This window comes from Emydura macquarii, unplaced genomic scaffold, assembly GCF_026122565.2.
Source record: "Emydura macquarii macquarii isolate MOO-44397 ecotype Brisbane River unplaced genomic scaffold, CSIRO-AGI_Emac_v2 contig_1483, whole genome shotgun sequence".
Lineage (NCBI taxonomy): Eukaryota > Metazoa > Chordata > Testudines > Chelidae > Emydura > Emydura macquarii.
Genome location: NW_027131620.1, coordinates 24,606,369 through 24,619,845, shown reverse-complemented (window position 1 = coordinate 24,619,845; position 13,477 = coordinate 24,606,369). Strand labels below are relative to the sequence as shown.

At 47.8% G+C, this 13,477-nt stretch overlaps 2 protein-coding genes across 2 annotated transcripts in view; one reads left to right on the top strand and one right to left on the bottom strand.

The window, feature by feature from the left end:
* NECAB3 (N-terminal EF-hand calcium binding protein 3) overlaps positions 1–13,477 on the bottom strand; it is a 117,230-nt gene that overhangs the window by 29,034 nt on the left and 74,719 nt on the right. The window lies entirely within an intron of this gene.
* On the top strand, positions 5,772–6,890 carry ACTL10 (actin like 10). Its single transcript, XM_067554663.1, has one exon. The coding sequence runs from the start codon at positions 5,772–5,774 to the stop codon at positions 6,888–6,890; it is 1,119 nt and encodes a 372-aa protein (XP_067410764.1).

The following is a 13,477-nucleotide window of genomic DNA, read 5'->3' as shown; positions in this document are numbered from 1 at the left end:
GACTGGTCTATAATTCCCTGGAGTCTTCCTTGTTCCCTTTGTAAAGATACGCACTATGTTTGGCCTTCCCCAGTATTCTGGAACCTTAGCCACCCTCCAGGAGTTCTCAGAAAGAATTGCTAACAATTCTGAGATTGCTTCAGCTTAAACACCAAAAATTAATTTGAAAATATCTAACATCTAAATATTTGTTAACCTGATCGTTCCCTAGTTTGGCTTCTTTTCCTTTCCCCTTGTTGTTAATATTAATTGGGCTGAGTATCTGGTTTACCTTTTTAGTGAATACTGATGCAAAATAGGCATTAAACACCTCAGCCTTTTTGATATCTGCAATTATTAGCTCTTCTTCCTCACTAAGTAGAGGACTGACACTTTCCTTTGTCTTTCTCTTGCTCCTAATGTATTTAAAGAACCTCTTATTGACTTTTATGTCCCTTGTTAGGTGTAACTCATTCTGGGCCTTAGCCTTTCTGATTTTCATGTTTGTGCTATTCTTTTGTACGCCTCCTTAGCAATTTGTCCATTTTTTCATTTTTTGTAGGATTCCTTTTTGATTTCCAGGGCATTAAAGAGTTCCAGATGCAGCCATACTGGACTCTTACTATTCTGCCTATCTTTTCTTTGCATCCCTAGTTTTCTGCTGTGCCTTTAATACTGTCTCCTTGAGATACTACCAGCTCTCCTAAACTCCTTTTTCCCTTCAGTTTTTCTTCTGTACTTAACTTACTTACCAGTTCTCTGAGTTTGTTCAAGTCCGCTTTTAGGAAGTTCATTTGTCCTTATTCTGCTGCTCTCACTCCTTTCTTTCCTTAGAATCATGCAATCTATCATTTCACGATCACTTTCACCCCAATTGCCTTCCACCTTGGTATTTGCTAGCAATTCCTCCCTGTTGGTCAGAATCAAGTCTAAAATGGCTGTCCCTCTGGTTACTTCCTCTACTTTCAGGAAGAAAAAGTTGTCCCCAGTACATTCCAAGAATTGATTGGAAATGCTGTGGTTTGCCATATTACTTTTCCAACAGATGTCTGAGTAGTTAAAGTCCCCATTACTAGCAGGTCTTGTGTTTTGGATATTTCTGATGACTGAGAGGGCAGCATATCTGAAAACCTGGCAATGGGAAAAAGGAGCAATGGGGCTTGGAAAGCTGATAGGTGCCAGGCAAAAGTGATATGGTTGCAGTTAGGGATTTGGTCTGAGTTTGAAACTCGGAGCGCAACTCATGGATTGGCAACCCCCGTGAAGTAAAAGCTGCTTGAACCGCAGTAAATGCCACCAACTTCCCCACAATGCCAGTGTTTGCCTTCAGGCTAGACTAGTCATTCATTTCTCATAACATTTTACAGCCAGGCTAAGAGGAGGCAGGGCTAGATCTAGGCAAGTTTTGTTCCCGCAAAAATTTTTGCTCTGTGCAGGTCACTCTCCATGGACTGAATCCTGAACTCCTTACTTGGGGCATGACTCTGCCAGGGACTGTGCTTTTCTGCGGTGGTGCTGAGCACCCCTGACTCCTATTGAAGTCAACAGGTGCTGAGGAGGGTGCAGCACTTTGTAGGATTTGTCTCCCAATTAATATCCAGACAAAGCTCAAGTAAAGACATAGAAAAGAGCACCAGATTTGGCTCCATCTTCTCTCTCTGCTTCCCCAACTCTAGGTGATGGACTCTGAATAGAATTTTAAATGAATACCATCAATACCGTTCCGCTAATGGCTGGGACTGAGTTGTGTGTGGTGCTTGGTAAGATCTGGAACATACAGAAAAGAAATAAACCCTGGAGGCAAGAGTAGGGGTGTGAAACACAGTTTTCTGGGAAAATCTTGTTTCCTTACAATTCCCCCTGCAGTTTCCAGTCTATCCTCGACTGTTGTATGTGTGCATGAAGTGCTTTCTGTCAGTAAATAATGTAAATAACTTCTCTCATCCCAACGGATCTTACAGGGTTTCACAGTGTAGAAATCACCTCCACCCCTCCCTTTGGATGGAACACAACAGCTGTGTAACAGCCCATAGCAGTACGACAGAACTTCAGGACAGTGGGCTGGGACCTCGCCAGGGTCTCAGCTGTGTCACCCCCTACTCCTGGGCAAAGTGCTGCATGGGTCTCATGCCCATGGGGAGTCAGGGCTCTGGTATTACCCTGCATTCCACTGGCATCACCAAATCCAGCACATACACACACACACACACGTTCACACCGGGGTCTATGAGGTCATGAGTGCTAACAATCTCTGCCTAGGAACAGAAGCCACATGGGGTAGGGGAAGATTCCAGAACACCCAAGACAGCAGGTGTCCCCACCCCCAACGGGATCCTCTTCTCTCTGCACGAGCAGTTCCAGGCTGCCCCCGTGGACTCCAAAGTCTATCCTAGGCCAGCTCCAAGAGGATCCTGGAGTCAGAGGGAAGGGGAGATGAATACAGGGAAATCAGCAGGTGAGGGGTCGTACCATACGTGACTCCATCCTTGCAGGGAGCATGTCAGAACGTGGGTCTGTGTGAGGCTGCAATCCAGAAGCAGTTCCAACACATCTCCCCCAGAGGAAATGATGCTCTTTTAGGTAGGGGTGCCTTAAATGCAACATAAAGGCCGCCCTTGGCCTGTAACAAAAGCAATCTGCAGGGTTTTATAGCTGGAGAATCGGAATAGGTGTGTACTTCTCCAGGAAGCACCCAGAGCCAGTCAACATGGTTGTGCGCATTTGGGTCTGATTTCAAAGTATTTCTTTGCCAATCATCAAGCTGCCTGGGTAGCTCTCAGCAATGCCATGCTGAGACCTCTGCTGCTATCAACCCAGTCAGCTGAGGGCAGTGTAGGGTGGGGAAAGAGAATAAGAGACACAAGTCAGAAGAGGATGGCATGGAGGTGACTGCAGAACATCGGGTTTCACTATATTACTGTGTTAGATAAGGTAACTCCAAAAGGGATCCAAGTCAAGGCTTTCCAAGAAGGGCTGGGCAAAGAAAGCTCATTCCAATTCAATGCAGGGTTTCATTATTTTGAAATCTTGTTTTGTTCCAATGGAGAACGAAAATCAAAAGTTTCAAAGTGCTTCACAAAAGGGAATGGAGCTCCGGCCGTGGGGAAGTCCCCCTGGCACACTGCCCCAGAGCCACAGACCCCGGAAGCCCTGGATCTCTGACCCCAAGGCAACCTGTCTGCATGGCTGTCCCACAGCCATAGCCACAGCCCATAGACTCCCAGGCTTTTGGCTCCTTGTCACCTGCCTGATGGGCTGTGGAGGAGCAGGGCGGCTGAGCTGACAGGAGAGCAGGCAAGTTTCTGATGGATCCAGCCAGCTCTCCGGTGGAATTTCATCCAAATCCAATGGTTTCCCGAAAACATTTTGATTTCAACTATCTGAAAAATCTGATGAAAAATATATAGTTGGAATTTTTCTCACCAGCTCCACTTCCTATGGCACCAGCAACCCCTTTGCTGAGCCCTGATTTATACCATATCCTGGGACGTTCTGCACTGTTTACTTGGCCAAATGCAGGGGGAACAGACATTTTTAGGAGTGTCTCCCAACAGCAGGAAGTGACCTCGTATCACTGTGTGGCATGGACAGCCATAGCACAGGGAGGGTGTTATACTCATTTATTACAGGCTTGCACCCTAAGGCTGAGAGGATCATTCCATTCCAAACCCCAATTTTCAACTGCTTACCAAATTTTCCTGAAACATTTCCTTTTGGAGTGAAATTTCACCTCAGAGCCCAAAGCTGGGGGCTTTGTTTTTCAATGTGAACAAAATCCATTCAGTCCTTTCTGATCTTTCCTGGGTGGGTGGGGTGGGGTGGGAGTGGGAAGGCTCTGTGCCCATTTGATAGGCAGAGATAAGTGATAAAGACTGAACACGGCTAGCTCTAATGGATGCAGAGACTGCGCTGGGGAATGTGTGAGTGCGCCAGGTTTGCACAGTTTTGATTTGGAAATAACAAACGTAGAAAATGTCATACTGAGCACACACAGGATGTCATTTTAGCACCTATTAAAGATCGCCCCTCCCAATATGCAGGCAGGTACTGATCGATGAGGGGAGAAATGCAGTTTTCAGAGAGGATCAGCACAAGGTCTCAGCACTATTTAAATCTTTAGGGTGTAAGTGGGACTGAAGTGGTACATAGGCATAGTATACGAGAGGCTCTCTGGCCACAGCATAGACCCTCTGTTGTGATGCATTCCTAGGCAAATGCATTGGCAAGCTTTTTGAGGGCTGTAGAGCTGGATTTTCCAGCCCTAGGTAGGCAAGCGCCAGTGCTTCTGTGGCCTTGTGCTCACTTCACATATTCATGGCTGTAAGCATGGCTGCACATTGGGTTTGGTACCTGCACAAAGCTAAACAATGAGCGTTCTGTGACATTTTAAAGACTAATACATTTATTTGGGCATAAGCTTTTGTGGGCAGAAACCCACTTCATCAGATGCATGAAGTAGAAACCTCAGTTAGGTAGGTATATATACACATGCAAGGATGGGTGAGTTACATCATAGGAGGACACATGTTAATGAGGTAATTCAGTCAGGGCAGATGAGTCCCATTCACAACAGTTGATGAGAAGGTGTGAATGCCAAAAGAGGGAACATTATTTTTTGTAGTGGGCTAGCCACTCCCAGTCTCTATTCAGTCCTAGTCTGATAGTGTCAAGTTTGCATGAGTTCCAGCTCTGCAGTTTCATGCTGAAGTTTGTTTTTGAAGTTTTTTTCTTGAAGTATGGCAACTTTCAAGTCTGTTACTGAGTGTCCAGGGAGATTGACGTGCTCTCCGACTGGTATTTGGATGTTACCATTCTTGATGTCTGATTTGTGTCCATTTATTCTTTTGTGTAGAAACAGTCCGGTTTGGCCAATGTACATGGCAGAGGGGCATTGTGGCACATGATGGCATATATCACATTAGTAGATACATCTAACTGAAGTTTCCACTTCATGCATCTGATGAAGTGGGTTTCTGCCACGAAAGCTTATGCCCAAATAAGTTTATTAGTCTTGAAGGTGCCACAGAACGCTCATTGTTCTGCTAAAACAGACTAACACAGCTACACCTCTGGAATGTGCACAAGGCTAGATGTTTAGCATGCCACACTGATACACATTCTGGGAGACGCCACTTATATGTGGTAGTGGTAAGACATAAATGGCCTGCTACCAGCCTGTGGTAGGAAAACCAGGCTGATGGCCGCAGATAGTGCTCTACTGCAGATCTAGTTAATGTGGTTGGGCATCCACATCCCCTAGGCAGCATTGAAAAATCTCAGCCTACACCTTTAGGAGCACCGAAGTGGCAGTTTGGATTGCCATTCTTCCTGGTAATTCCTTTGGGCTCTTGGTGAACCGTCCCGGTGTGACATGAGGCTGTGCTGATGCAATGTGGTGACGTTGTGAAGTAACATCAGCTCAAGTCACGTCATGCTGACACAGTGCCATGAATAGTCACTTAAACACAACCGTGCTGGGATGGCCAAATGTGTCCAACAAGACCAACTCCTGAAGGTGGCAACTCCACAGCATATCCAAGTTATTGCTGCTCAGGGACCCCAGGCTTGTGGGCCTCTTGCATTTCTCAGCTGTAATCCTGTCTGAACAATGGTTTTGTATTTCACCGGTAATGTGAGCAGACACTGCACTGTAGATAAGCTTTTCGTTTTGTTGCAGGATGAGGCAGACTTTCCACTGCTCTCCTTCCTTCTAATTCCTGACCGTGCATCTCCTCGATCCTGAAGTCAGAGGTGGATAAAAGCTCAGACACTTTGGTGGTGCAGAGAACGCTATGGGAAAGGTGGCGGTGGTCATAGACAATGGTAGCAGCTTCACTCGGGCTGGCTTTGCTGGAGAGGACAAGCCAAAGTCTGTGCTAAGGACCACGTCCATCCCTCCCACATGTCCAGGTTTGATGCGGGAGACCCCGTGCCATCTCACCACCACTGGCCGAGGGACAGGTGAGGCCCGGGCATCCAAAACCCACCCGCTCAGGCACGGCATCATCATTGACTGGGAAGCCATGGAAAATCTGTGGAGCCACCTTTTCTTCTGCGGGCTGAGACTGTCCCCTGAGGAGCGCCCGCTGCTTATGACTGACTCTCCCTCCTGCCCCACAACCAACCGGGAGAAGCTGGCAGAGGTGTTCTTCGAGGCCTTCGGTGTCCCAGCCTTGCATGTGGCAAACACGGGGCTTCTTTCCCTCTGTGCCTGTGGCAGGGTCACTGGCCTGGCTGTGGAGGCCGGGGCTGGGGTGTCCCATGTCACTTCCATCTACGCTGGGCAGATCTGGCGGGAGGCCACCTATCGCCTAGATGTGGCTGGGTGTTTCCTTTCCAGGCACATGCATAACCTGCTGCTGAAGAGCGCCAATGACTCACAGCTGCTATGTGCCTTGGAGAAAAAGACAGTGACCCAGCTGAAGAAGCAGTGCTGCTACGTGTCCATGGACTATGAAAGAGACCTCCAAGACAAAACTCACCAGCTCCCAGTGGGTTTTAAGACCCCTGATGGACATTGGATAACCCTGGACAAGGAGCGGTTCTGCTGCCCAGAGCCACTCTTCCAGCCAAAACTGCTAGACCAAAGCTCTCCAGGCCTTCACCTTTTGGCTTTCCAAAGCATCCAGAAGTTGCCAGACGAGTGCATGGGGGACATGATTGGTAACATTGTGTTATCAGGGGGCTCATCAATGTTTCCTGGCTTCCCTGAGAGGATGTGCTCAGAGCTGGATGCCTTGTCACATGGCAAAGGCTACCGGATTAAAATTCTGGCTACCCCAAAGAGGAGTATGGCAGTCTGGGCTGGAGGTTCCATGGCAGCTTCGCTTAAATCCTTCCGGCATATGTGGATGAGAAAGGGCGAGTACCAGGAGTGTGGGGCAGCGTATGTGCACAAGAAATTCAATTAGCCAAAACAGTGGTTATTTATTAGAAACTTTCTGCCTGCCTGAAGTGGTATAATTCTGTCTATACAATAAAGCCAATGCAGAAACACAAAGGTCTCTGTAACAAAGAAAAGCAGTGCACCTGGCATCCCCTCCTGTCATCTCTGCAGGGGCAGAGTTAAGGTTGTCATTATCGGAGTGCCTTGTTTGAGAAATACCATCATACCTCTGGATTTCCTGAGTTTCTATTCATGGGGTTGTCTACACACAAATTGGAACCAAAGTAATTAAACTGGTTTTAATTCACTCCTTTGATTATTTCAGTGGAAGTCTGTGTGTGACCACTCTGAATCTGAAATAAGCGTGTCCACACATAGGTGTATACCAAAATAATTGAAGGTGGCATGAAGAAAAACTGATGTAATTAGTTTGGTTCCAGTTTGTGTATAGACAACACTAAAACTCTAAGACTGTGCCTTTCAGGGATACAGACCCTATGAACTCCCAATACTAGTATGTTTGTGCAACTTTTAATTTCACCTTAAAGTTTTGTTGGAGAATTTCCTTTAAAAAAAAAGTCCCTACATTTCACTAGACAGGATCTTTGTCTGCACATTGTTTAAAGAATCCCCAGGCGAGCTGTCCTTAGGAACTCTATGACGAGAAACACCCCATTTGTCTACAGGATCCAATCCAGCAGAACTCAGGAAATCCACATGGGCTTGGGAGGAGAGTAGTGGTTTGGATGATAGCAGACAGAGAACGCATTTTTCCTATGTTGCTAGACCAACATTCTTAACACAAAGTTAATAATTCCGGTTTTAACTTTAAATCAAGTAAACTACGGTGCCGGACATCAGCTCTCAGCTAGTAGAGACTAGTTAGCTATGTTTCCCTCACTCGGTTTCTCTCATTTTGTTATAAAGTGACAATAAAAGTTGAGACCTTTTGAATTCTGAACCCCTCTATTTTTAGGATGCCATCACTCAGGAACCCCTTATACATTTCACTTCAAATCAAGCAGAAAAAATTCCACCGTGGGCTCATACTCACCCAACCTGTCAGTTTTGAGGCTCGGGTAATTTTTGTCTTGGATTTTAGGGGCTTGGTGAATAACTGGCCTAATTCTGGAAACGTGGGATCCAGTTCTCTGCCAGCATTGCTCCCTCAAAGTCAGTGGAGTTATGCCAGCATTCTCTGCTGACCCTAAGTTTGCAACTTTAGAGAGGCAGCCACCCGTCACTGCAAAATTGCATCTTGGTGACCTCACAGTAGGTCTTTGGTGGCATATTAGTAAGAGGCACATCTCCCAAGTGGGGGAAGGCAGTAGAATTACACTGACCATCCCTCCCAAGGAAGAGTGGCTGCTACTGTGAGGAAGTCACAGGATGAGAAATTATATCATGAGAAACATGATCCAAATGCCAAAGCAGGGGTAGGAGGAAAGGATCTGAAGGAGGAGACGGTATGATTCAAGCACTGTTTTACAAGAAGCTGTCCCTTGGTGTCTGTGCCTTGTCATGGCAGGACAGCTTGTGTGCCCTAACGATCCCCAGCGTCTGTGTCGGCGGGGGTCTTTTTCTCCTGGTAGGCTCAACGATGCTGGATCGGTCTGTGGGGGAGGGGCAGACAAAAACAGACACTCTGGTCTTCCAGGTTGGGGGTTATGTACAGGGCTAGCAGCCCTGTGCTAAATAGCGTGGGTAGGCAGGGCTCTTGAGCCATGGACTGGCAACCAATCTAGGAGAAGGGTACTCTGATATAAAACCTGTGCCCATCCACACCGATAAGCTCATGGAAATTCCTGCACCAGTTAGCATATGGTTTGCCTGGATAAGAACGTGGGATCGGGATTGCACAAACCTTTCTCACTATAATTCACTCGTGTGCAGACTAATCAGCGAAGCCGTGTGACTACCCTTTACAAGAAGAAATTTATAAATATCGCCTTAGGACATATCCTAGGTACAGGACAAAGTCCCTGCTCCAGGAGCTTACAACCATTAGCAAGATGGATCAATGGACTGACTAAACACAAAAAGAAAGAGAGGAAAACACACATAACATTCTCCTACCATAGACACAACTCATGCCCTGCAAACACACCATGCATACACGACATACTCTGCTGCCACAGCAGGGGAAAACAGAACACAAAATTTGGATTTGTCTGCTAAGGTCGTTAGGGACTTTCCTTTGGCCTCCAATACCTGGACCGTGGGTAGTCACCTACTCTGCCCCCACACTTCTCCCTTACTGCTAATGGGAAGATTTTTTTTACTTTCCAGACCAGCTCTGTGCATCCCAGCTCAAATAACCACCTCCCACCCCACACTGGACTGTGCCACCTCCCCGTGACAGCTATCCACCAGAGATGGGAAATCCAGGCTTGCCACCAGCCCCAGCCCTATGGGGAGAAAGGAAAGGAGGCAAGAAGAGGAAGCTGAAGTGTCACCATGTATGGAAGACCCTGGGTTCAGTCTTGCTTCTGTTGGTCATGGGCTTTGAACTGGATGAGGCGTGTTTCCTGGACCACCTGAAGGCGGGGGTCCCTTGCTGGTACAGGTTGTACTCCCTACTCCTTGGCGAGGAGCAAGCTGCCTACAATCCGAGACGGAAGCATTGTCACCACTGCTCAGGAGAAACGACACTGAGCATCTCAAATGACTGATTGGCTAACCCAGAATCTATTATTTACCGACTGACTTGTACAAGGTAGAAGTGACTCTCTTTCTGAGGGAGAGATCTCCAGTGCCCAAGCATTATATCTGTCTACACAATAAACTCATAACACAGAGCAGTCTTTCCCCTTGAAATTCTTTCATGGTCAGTAAAGTTACTCAAAGGGAAAACACAGGTCAATATTTTAAACTGTATCACATACTTCTCAGACCCCCTCCCAGGCCTCCAAACATTTGCAATGGAACACAATGAATTATTAAACCAATGAGCAATGGCTTTTCATCATTACGTAACTAAATGCTTCTCTGTGTGTGCAACGGCAGGTTTGTATGGGAGTTTTGCTGTCCCTGGACATGATTATCTGGGCAAGAGCTATCCTGAGACCACCACCATCTCCTAGCACTCTTAACTCTAAACCACACATCGCAGGCCTGATTTTGAGACAATTTGGGGCTGCAGTTTTGTACACAAAACACACACCCAGTTGTGTGCCTAATTTGTATGCAACATGACTGCAGTTGCACAAGCAATTCCAGTAAGAGCATCTTTCTGTGGTGAATCCGAAGCATTTGCATGTGCGATTTCCAGGAGATCAATATGCGGGTAATCAATATGCTGGGCTGGCACACACCTGGACATGGCCAAGCCAGTCACCTCTAGGCTCTGCAGTTTCAGGGAGCAGTTCAAATACTATTTTCGCAATGCATTGAAGGCTTTGGTCAGACCAAGTTATTTACTGTGCAAGTCTTTTTCTACAACCTCCCTTTAGAAGGACAGAGCTGTTCTCCCCCATGGCTGCCTTCGCCAGCCTGCTCCTTCCCAGGGTTCTCTGCACCATCATGGATGCAATTCTTTCATTAACCTTTGAATCCTGCCCCGCAGGGTCCCTCTCTCTCGCTGGCCCCATCTGTGGTCCTTCTCTTCCCTTCGTGTTGCAGCCCATTCCCAATGGCTCCTGCATTGCCTTTGTTCCCTCTGTGGTTCCTCTGCCATTCCGCATCGCACCCCTCTTCACCTTGCCCCTGGCTGCCAGAGTGGTCTCCCCTCTGGGCTCCGCTCAGCTACCTCGATGAAGCAGTGCTTTTGGCAGCATAGCTAATGTCTTTCAGGGATGTGGTGTTCCTACCCCAGCCAAAAGTTCCTTCTGTCAGCGTACACTGAGCTCACCGTCTTCTGCATATTGTGTGTGCTGTAGTGCTTCAGTGTAACCACAACAGCGAGGCGAGGGGTTCTCCCGTCGCTGTATGTAATCCACCTCCCCGGCAGGCAGCAGCTAGATCAGCAGAAGAATTCTTCTGTCGACTTAGTGGTGTCTATCCCAGGGCTTAGGTCCGTTTAATTACATGGCACATAGTGTGACATTTTTCACAGCCTGAGCAATGTAGTCCTGCTAACCTAAACTTGTTGTGTAGACCGGCCCTCTGCAGTGTAGATATAGCCTGAGCAAGTGCTACCAAGCGGGGTAAGATTACAGACCTGAGTCTATATACTATTGCTGTGGTACCACCGGACAGGGGAAGGAGACCGTGTCCCACGGGCAGCTGGAGTGCATGCATGCGAGAGAGAGGAATATAAGTGAACACGAGAACTTTTGCTGATCTGATCTGCTGAACCTGATCTGCAGTGAGTCACTGAGCTCCTTCCTGAGTCACTGCTAATTTCCAGTTCCTTCAAACCTCCAAGTTGTAAATCAAATGACAGCCAGATCTGCTGTGTTCAAACACGGCTCGAGCAGAACAAGGAGAGGAGAGGAACCTCACAAAATGGCTCGCTCCTTCAAAAAAAAAAAAAAAAAATCACAGGCTCCCCGTTCAGTGTGAACTCTGCGTCACTCAGGCTATGTTTACACTGAGGGCAGCTGCCGTCAGATCGATTTATCTGGATCGACTGAGTGGTCAGTGAAGACCCACTCAGTCGATCCAGAAGTCGACCTTATTAATCCATTCCTGCAAGTGGCATAGTGCTGTGTTGACGGGAACATGGTTCCCGTCGGCGCAGTGCAGTGAAGATGTCACACAGAAGAGAAGCACAGCAGTCGATGGGAGTTACGCAAGTTCTTTGCATTCTGCCGCTGAATCACAGAGGTAAGTGTAGACCAAGCCTCAGACTGCAGGAGAAACGAATCACCGAAAATATCAGAAGCCTGTCAGACGTCGCCCCTTGCAGGGTGCTGTGGATTTGCTCCCCAAGGCGCACGTGTCCAAAACAGATTCTCACGATATTATCAGTATTATTCAGGTTGGATGTTTCCCATTTCTATTGCATCACACTCAGACTGCTGGAACAGTTGAGGGCTCCATAAGTTTGCAAGCCCTGAAAGAAAACACGTGAACTTAACCTCATCAATGCTGGCATTTCCAAGAGTGCTAGCGAAATGTCTGCGTGGGAGGAAGGGTGCGCGTGATGCATAGAATATATAGAATGAGGATCCAGTCTCTCACAAGCCTAACACTTGTTGAGGGCATTTAGTCCTGGTCATCAGGGGCTGTAGATTAGCTAGGCTTTTATACACAGCCACGTATGCACAGCTCATGTGTCGGACAAGCACGCGCAGGAACGTTACAACAGTCTACTGGTCTCGAGTCCAGGAGCCAGGACTAGGAGGCAGTGCAGTCCAATGGGTAGAGTCCTAGCCTCAGCCCTGCCATGGGCTTGTTGCAAAACCTGGGCAAGTTATTGCCCCTTTCCTGTACCTCGGTTTCCCCAAATTAAAATGAGTAAATGTCCTCAATGTGAATAATGGTTGTGAAATCAATGACGTTTCGTTCTGCTAAACCTGGATTCCCCTGGGCTAACAGCCACCTTCCAGTTGGCGTGGAATTCTTCTTTCCAAAGGGACTGTCACCTCCGCCACCTCCTCTGCTCTGGCTGAAGAGAGCTGCTGTTACCACACAGTGGTGAGGTTTAGGGATGATGACCTAGGCTCCTGCTGTTGCTACAGCTGCTCCTCACTGGGAATGAACATATGGCCTTCCTGAGCCCCCTGTAGTTATCAGCGCTCCCTGGAAGTGCCTGCCGCCACTTGCTGAGGAGAAAAGGCGAGGATCTTTGGCCAGACAGTCAAACTCTTAGTGAAACTCCTATAGTTGGAGTTTCAAATATAGGCTGAAATTCGCCTCGTGCAGTGGGTTAGCACAAGGCTTACCCCTCATTTTAGAGCCACTTGAGCCCTGAGGCAGCTGTCACATGTACTGAGAGATTGCAAGGGTGTCATAAAGTCAGCTGTGTCCCCTTCCCTGACTGGGGTCTTGAGCGTAACGTGTTCTCAACAACTCTGGAGGGGAAGGAGGGTCCAGTTCTTAGGCTCAGAACCCAGCTGCTCTAGATTCAATTCCCTGCTCTGCCGCAGATTTCCTGTGTGACCATGGGCATGTCACTGAGCCTTTCTGTGCCTCAGTTCCCCATCTGTGCAATGGGAAACAGCACTGCCCTAGCCCTGTGGGCATGTCTACACTCCACCTGGGACTGGGTCCACAGACTTGCGTAGGTGGGGCCTATGCTAGTGTGCTAAAAATAGCTATGTAGCTGCTGGAGCTCAGTTCACAAGCATCCCCCGCAGGCTTGAGAGCCCACATCACGTCTACACAGCTATTTTTAACGTGCTTTGTGGATCCAGGCTGGGAGGCTCACCTCCAGAGGCAGTGTGGGCACGCCCACAGGGTGCTGTGGGGATAAATACATGGAAGACTGATGAAAAGTGCTCTCCAAGAGGTAAGTATTATTAACTAACATGCAGCTAACTGGACTATTACAAAGGTGGTCAACTTTTTTTTGGATCACGCACCACCCTAGCATCTTTGCTTCGAGCCCTCACCCCTCACCCTGACAATAGTGCCTGGATACAACAGCGCTCATGCCCAAGGTTGCAACGTCACTCACTCCAATTTGGCCTGGCTGCCCCTCTGTCATGAGCGCCCTCCCGTGCAGAA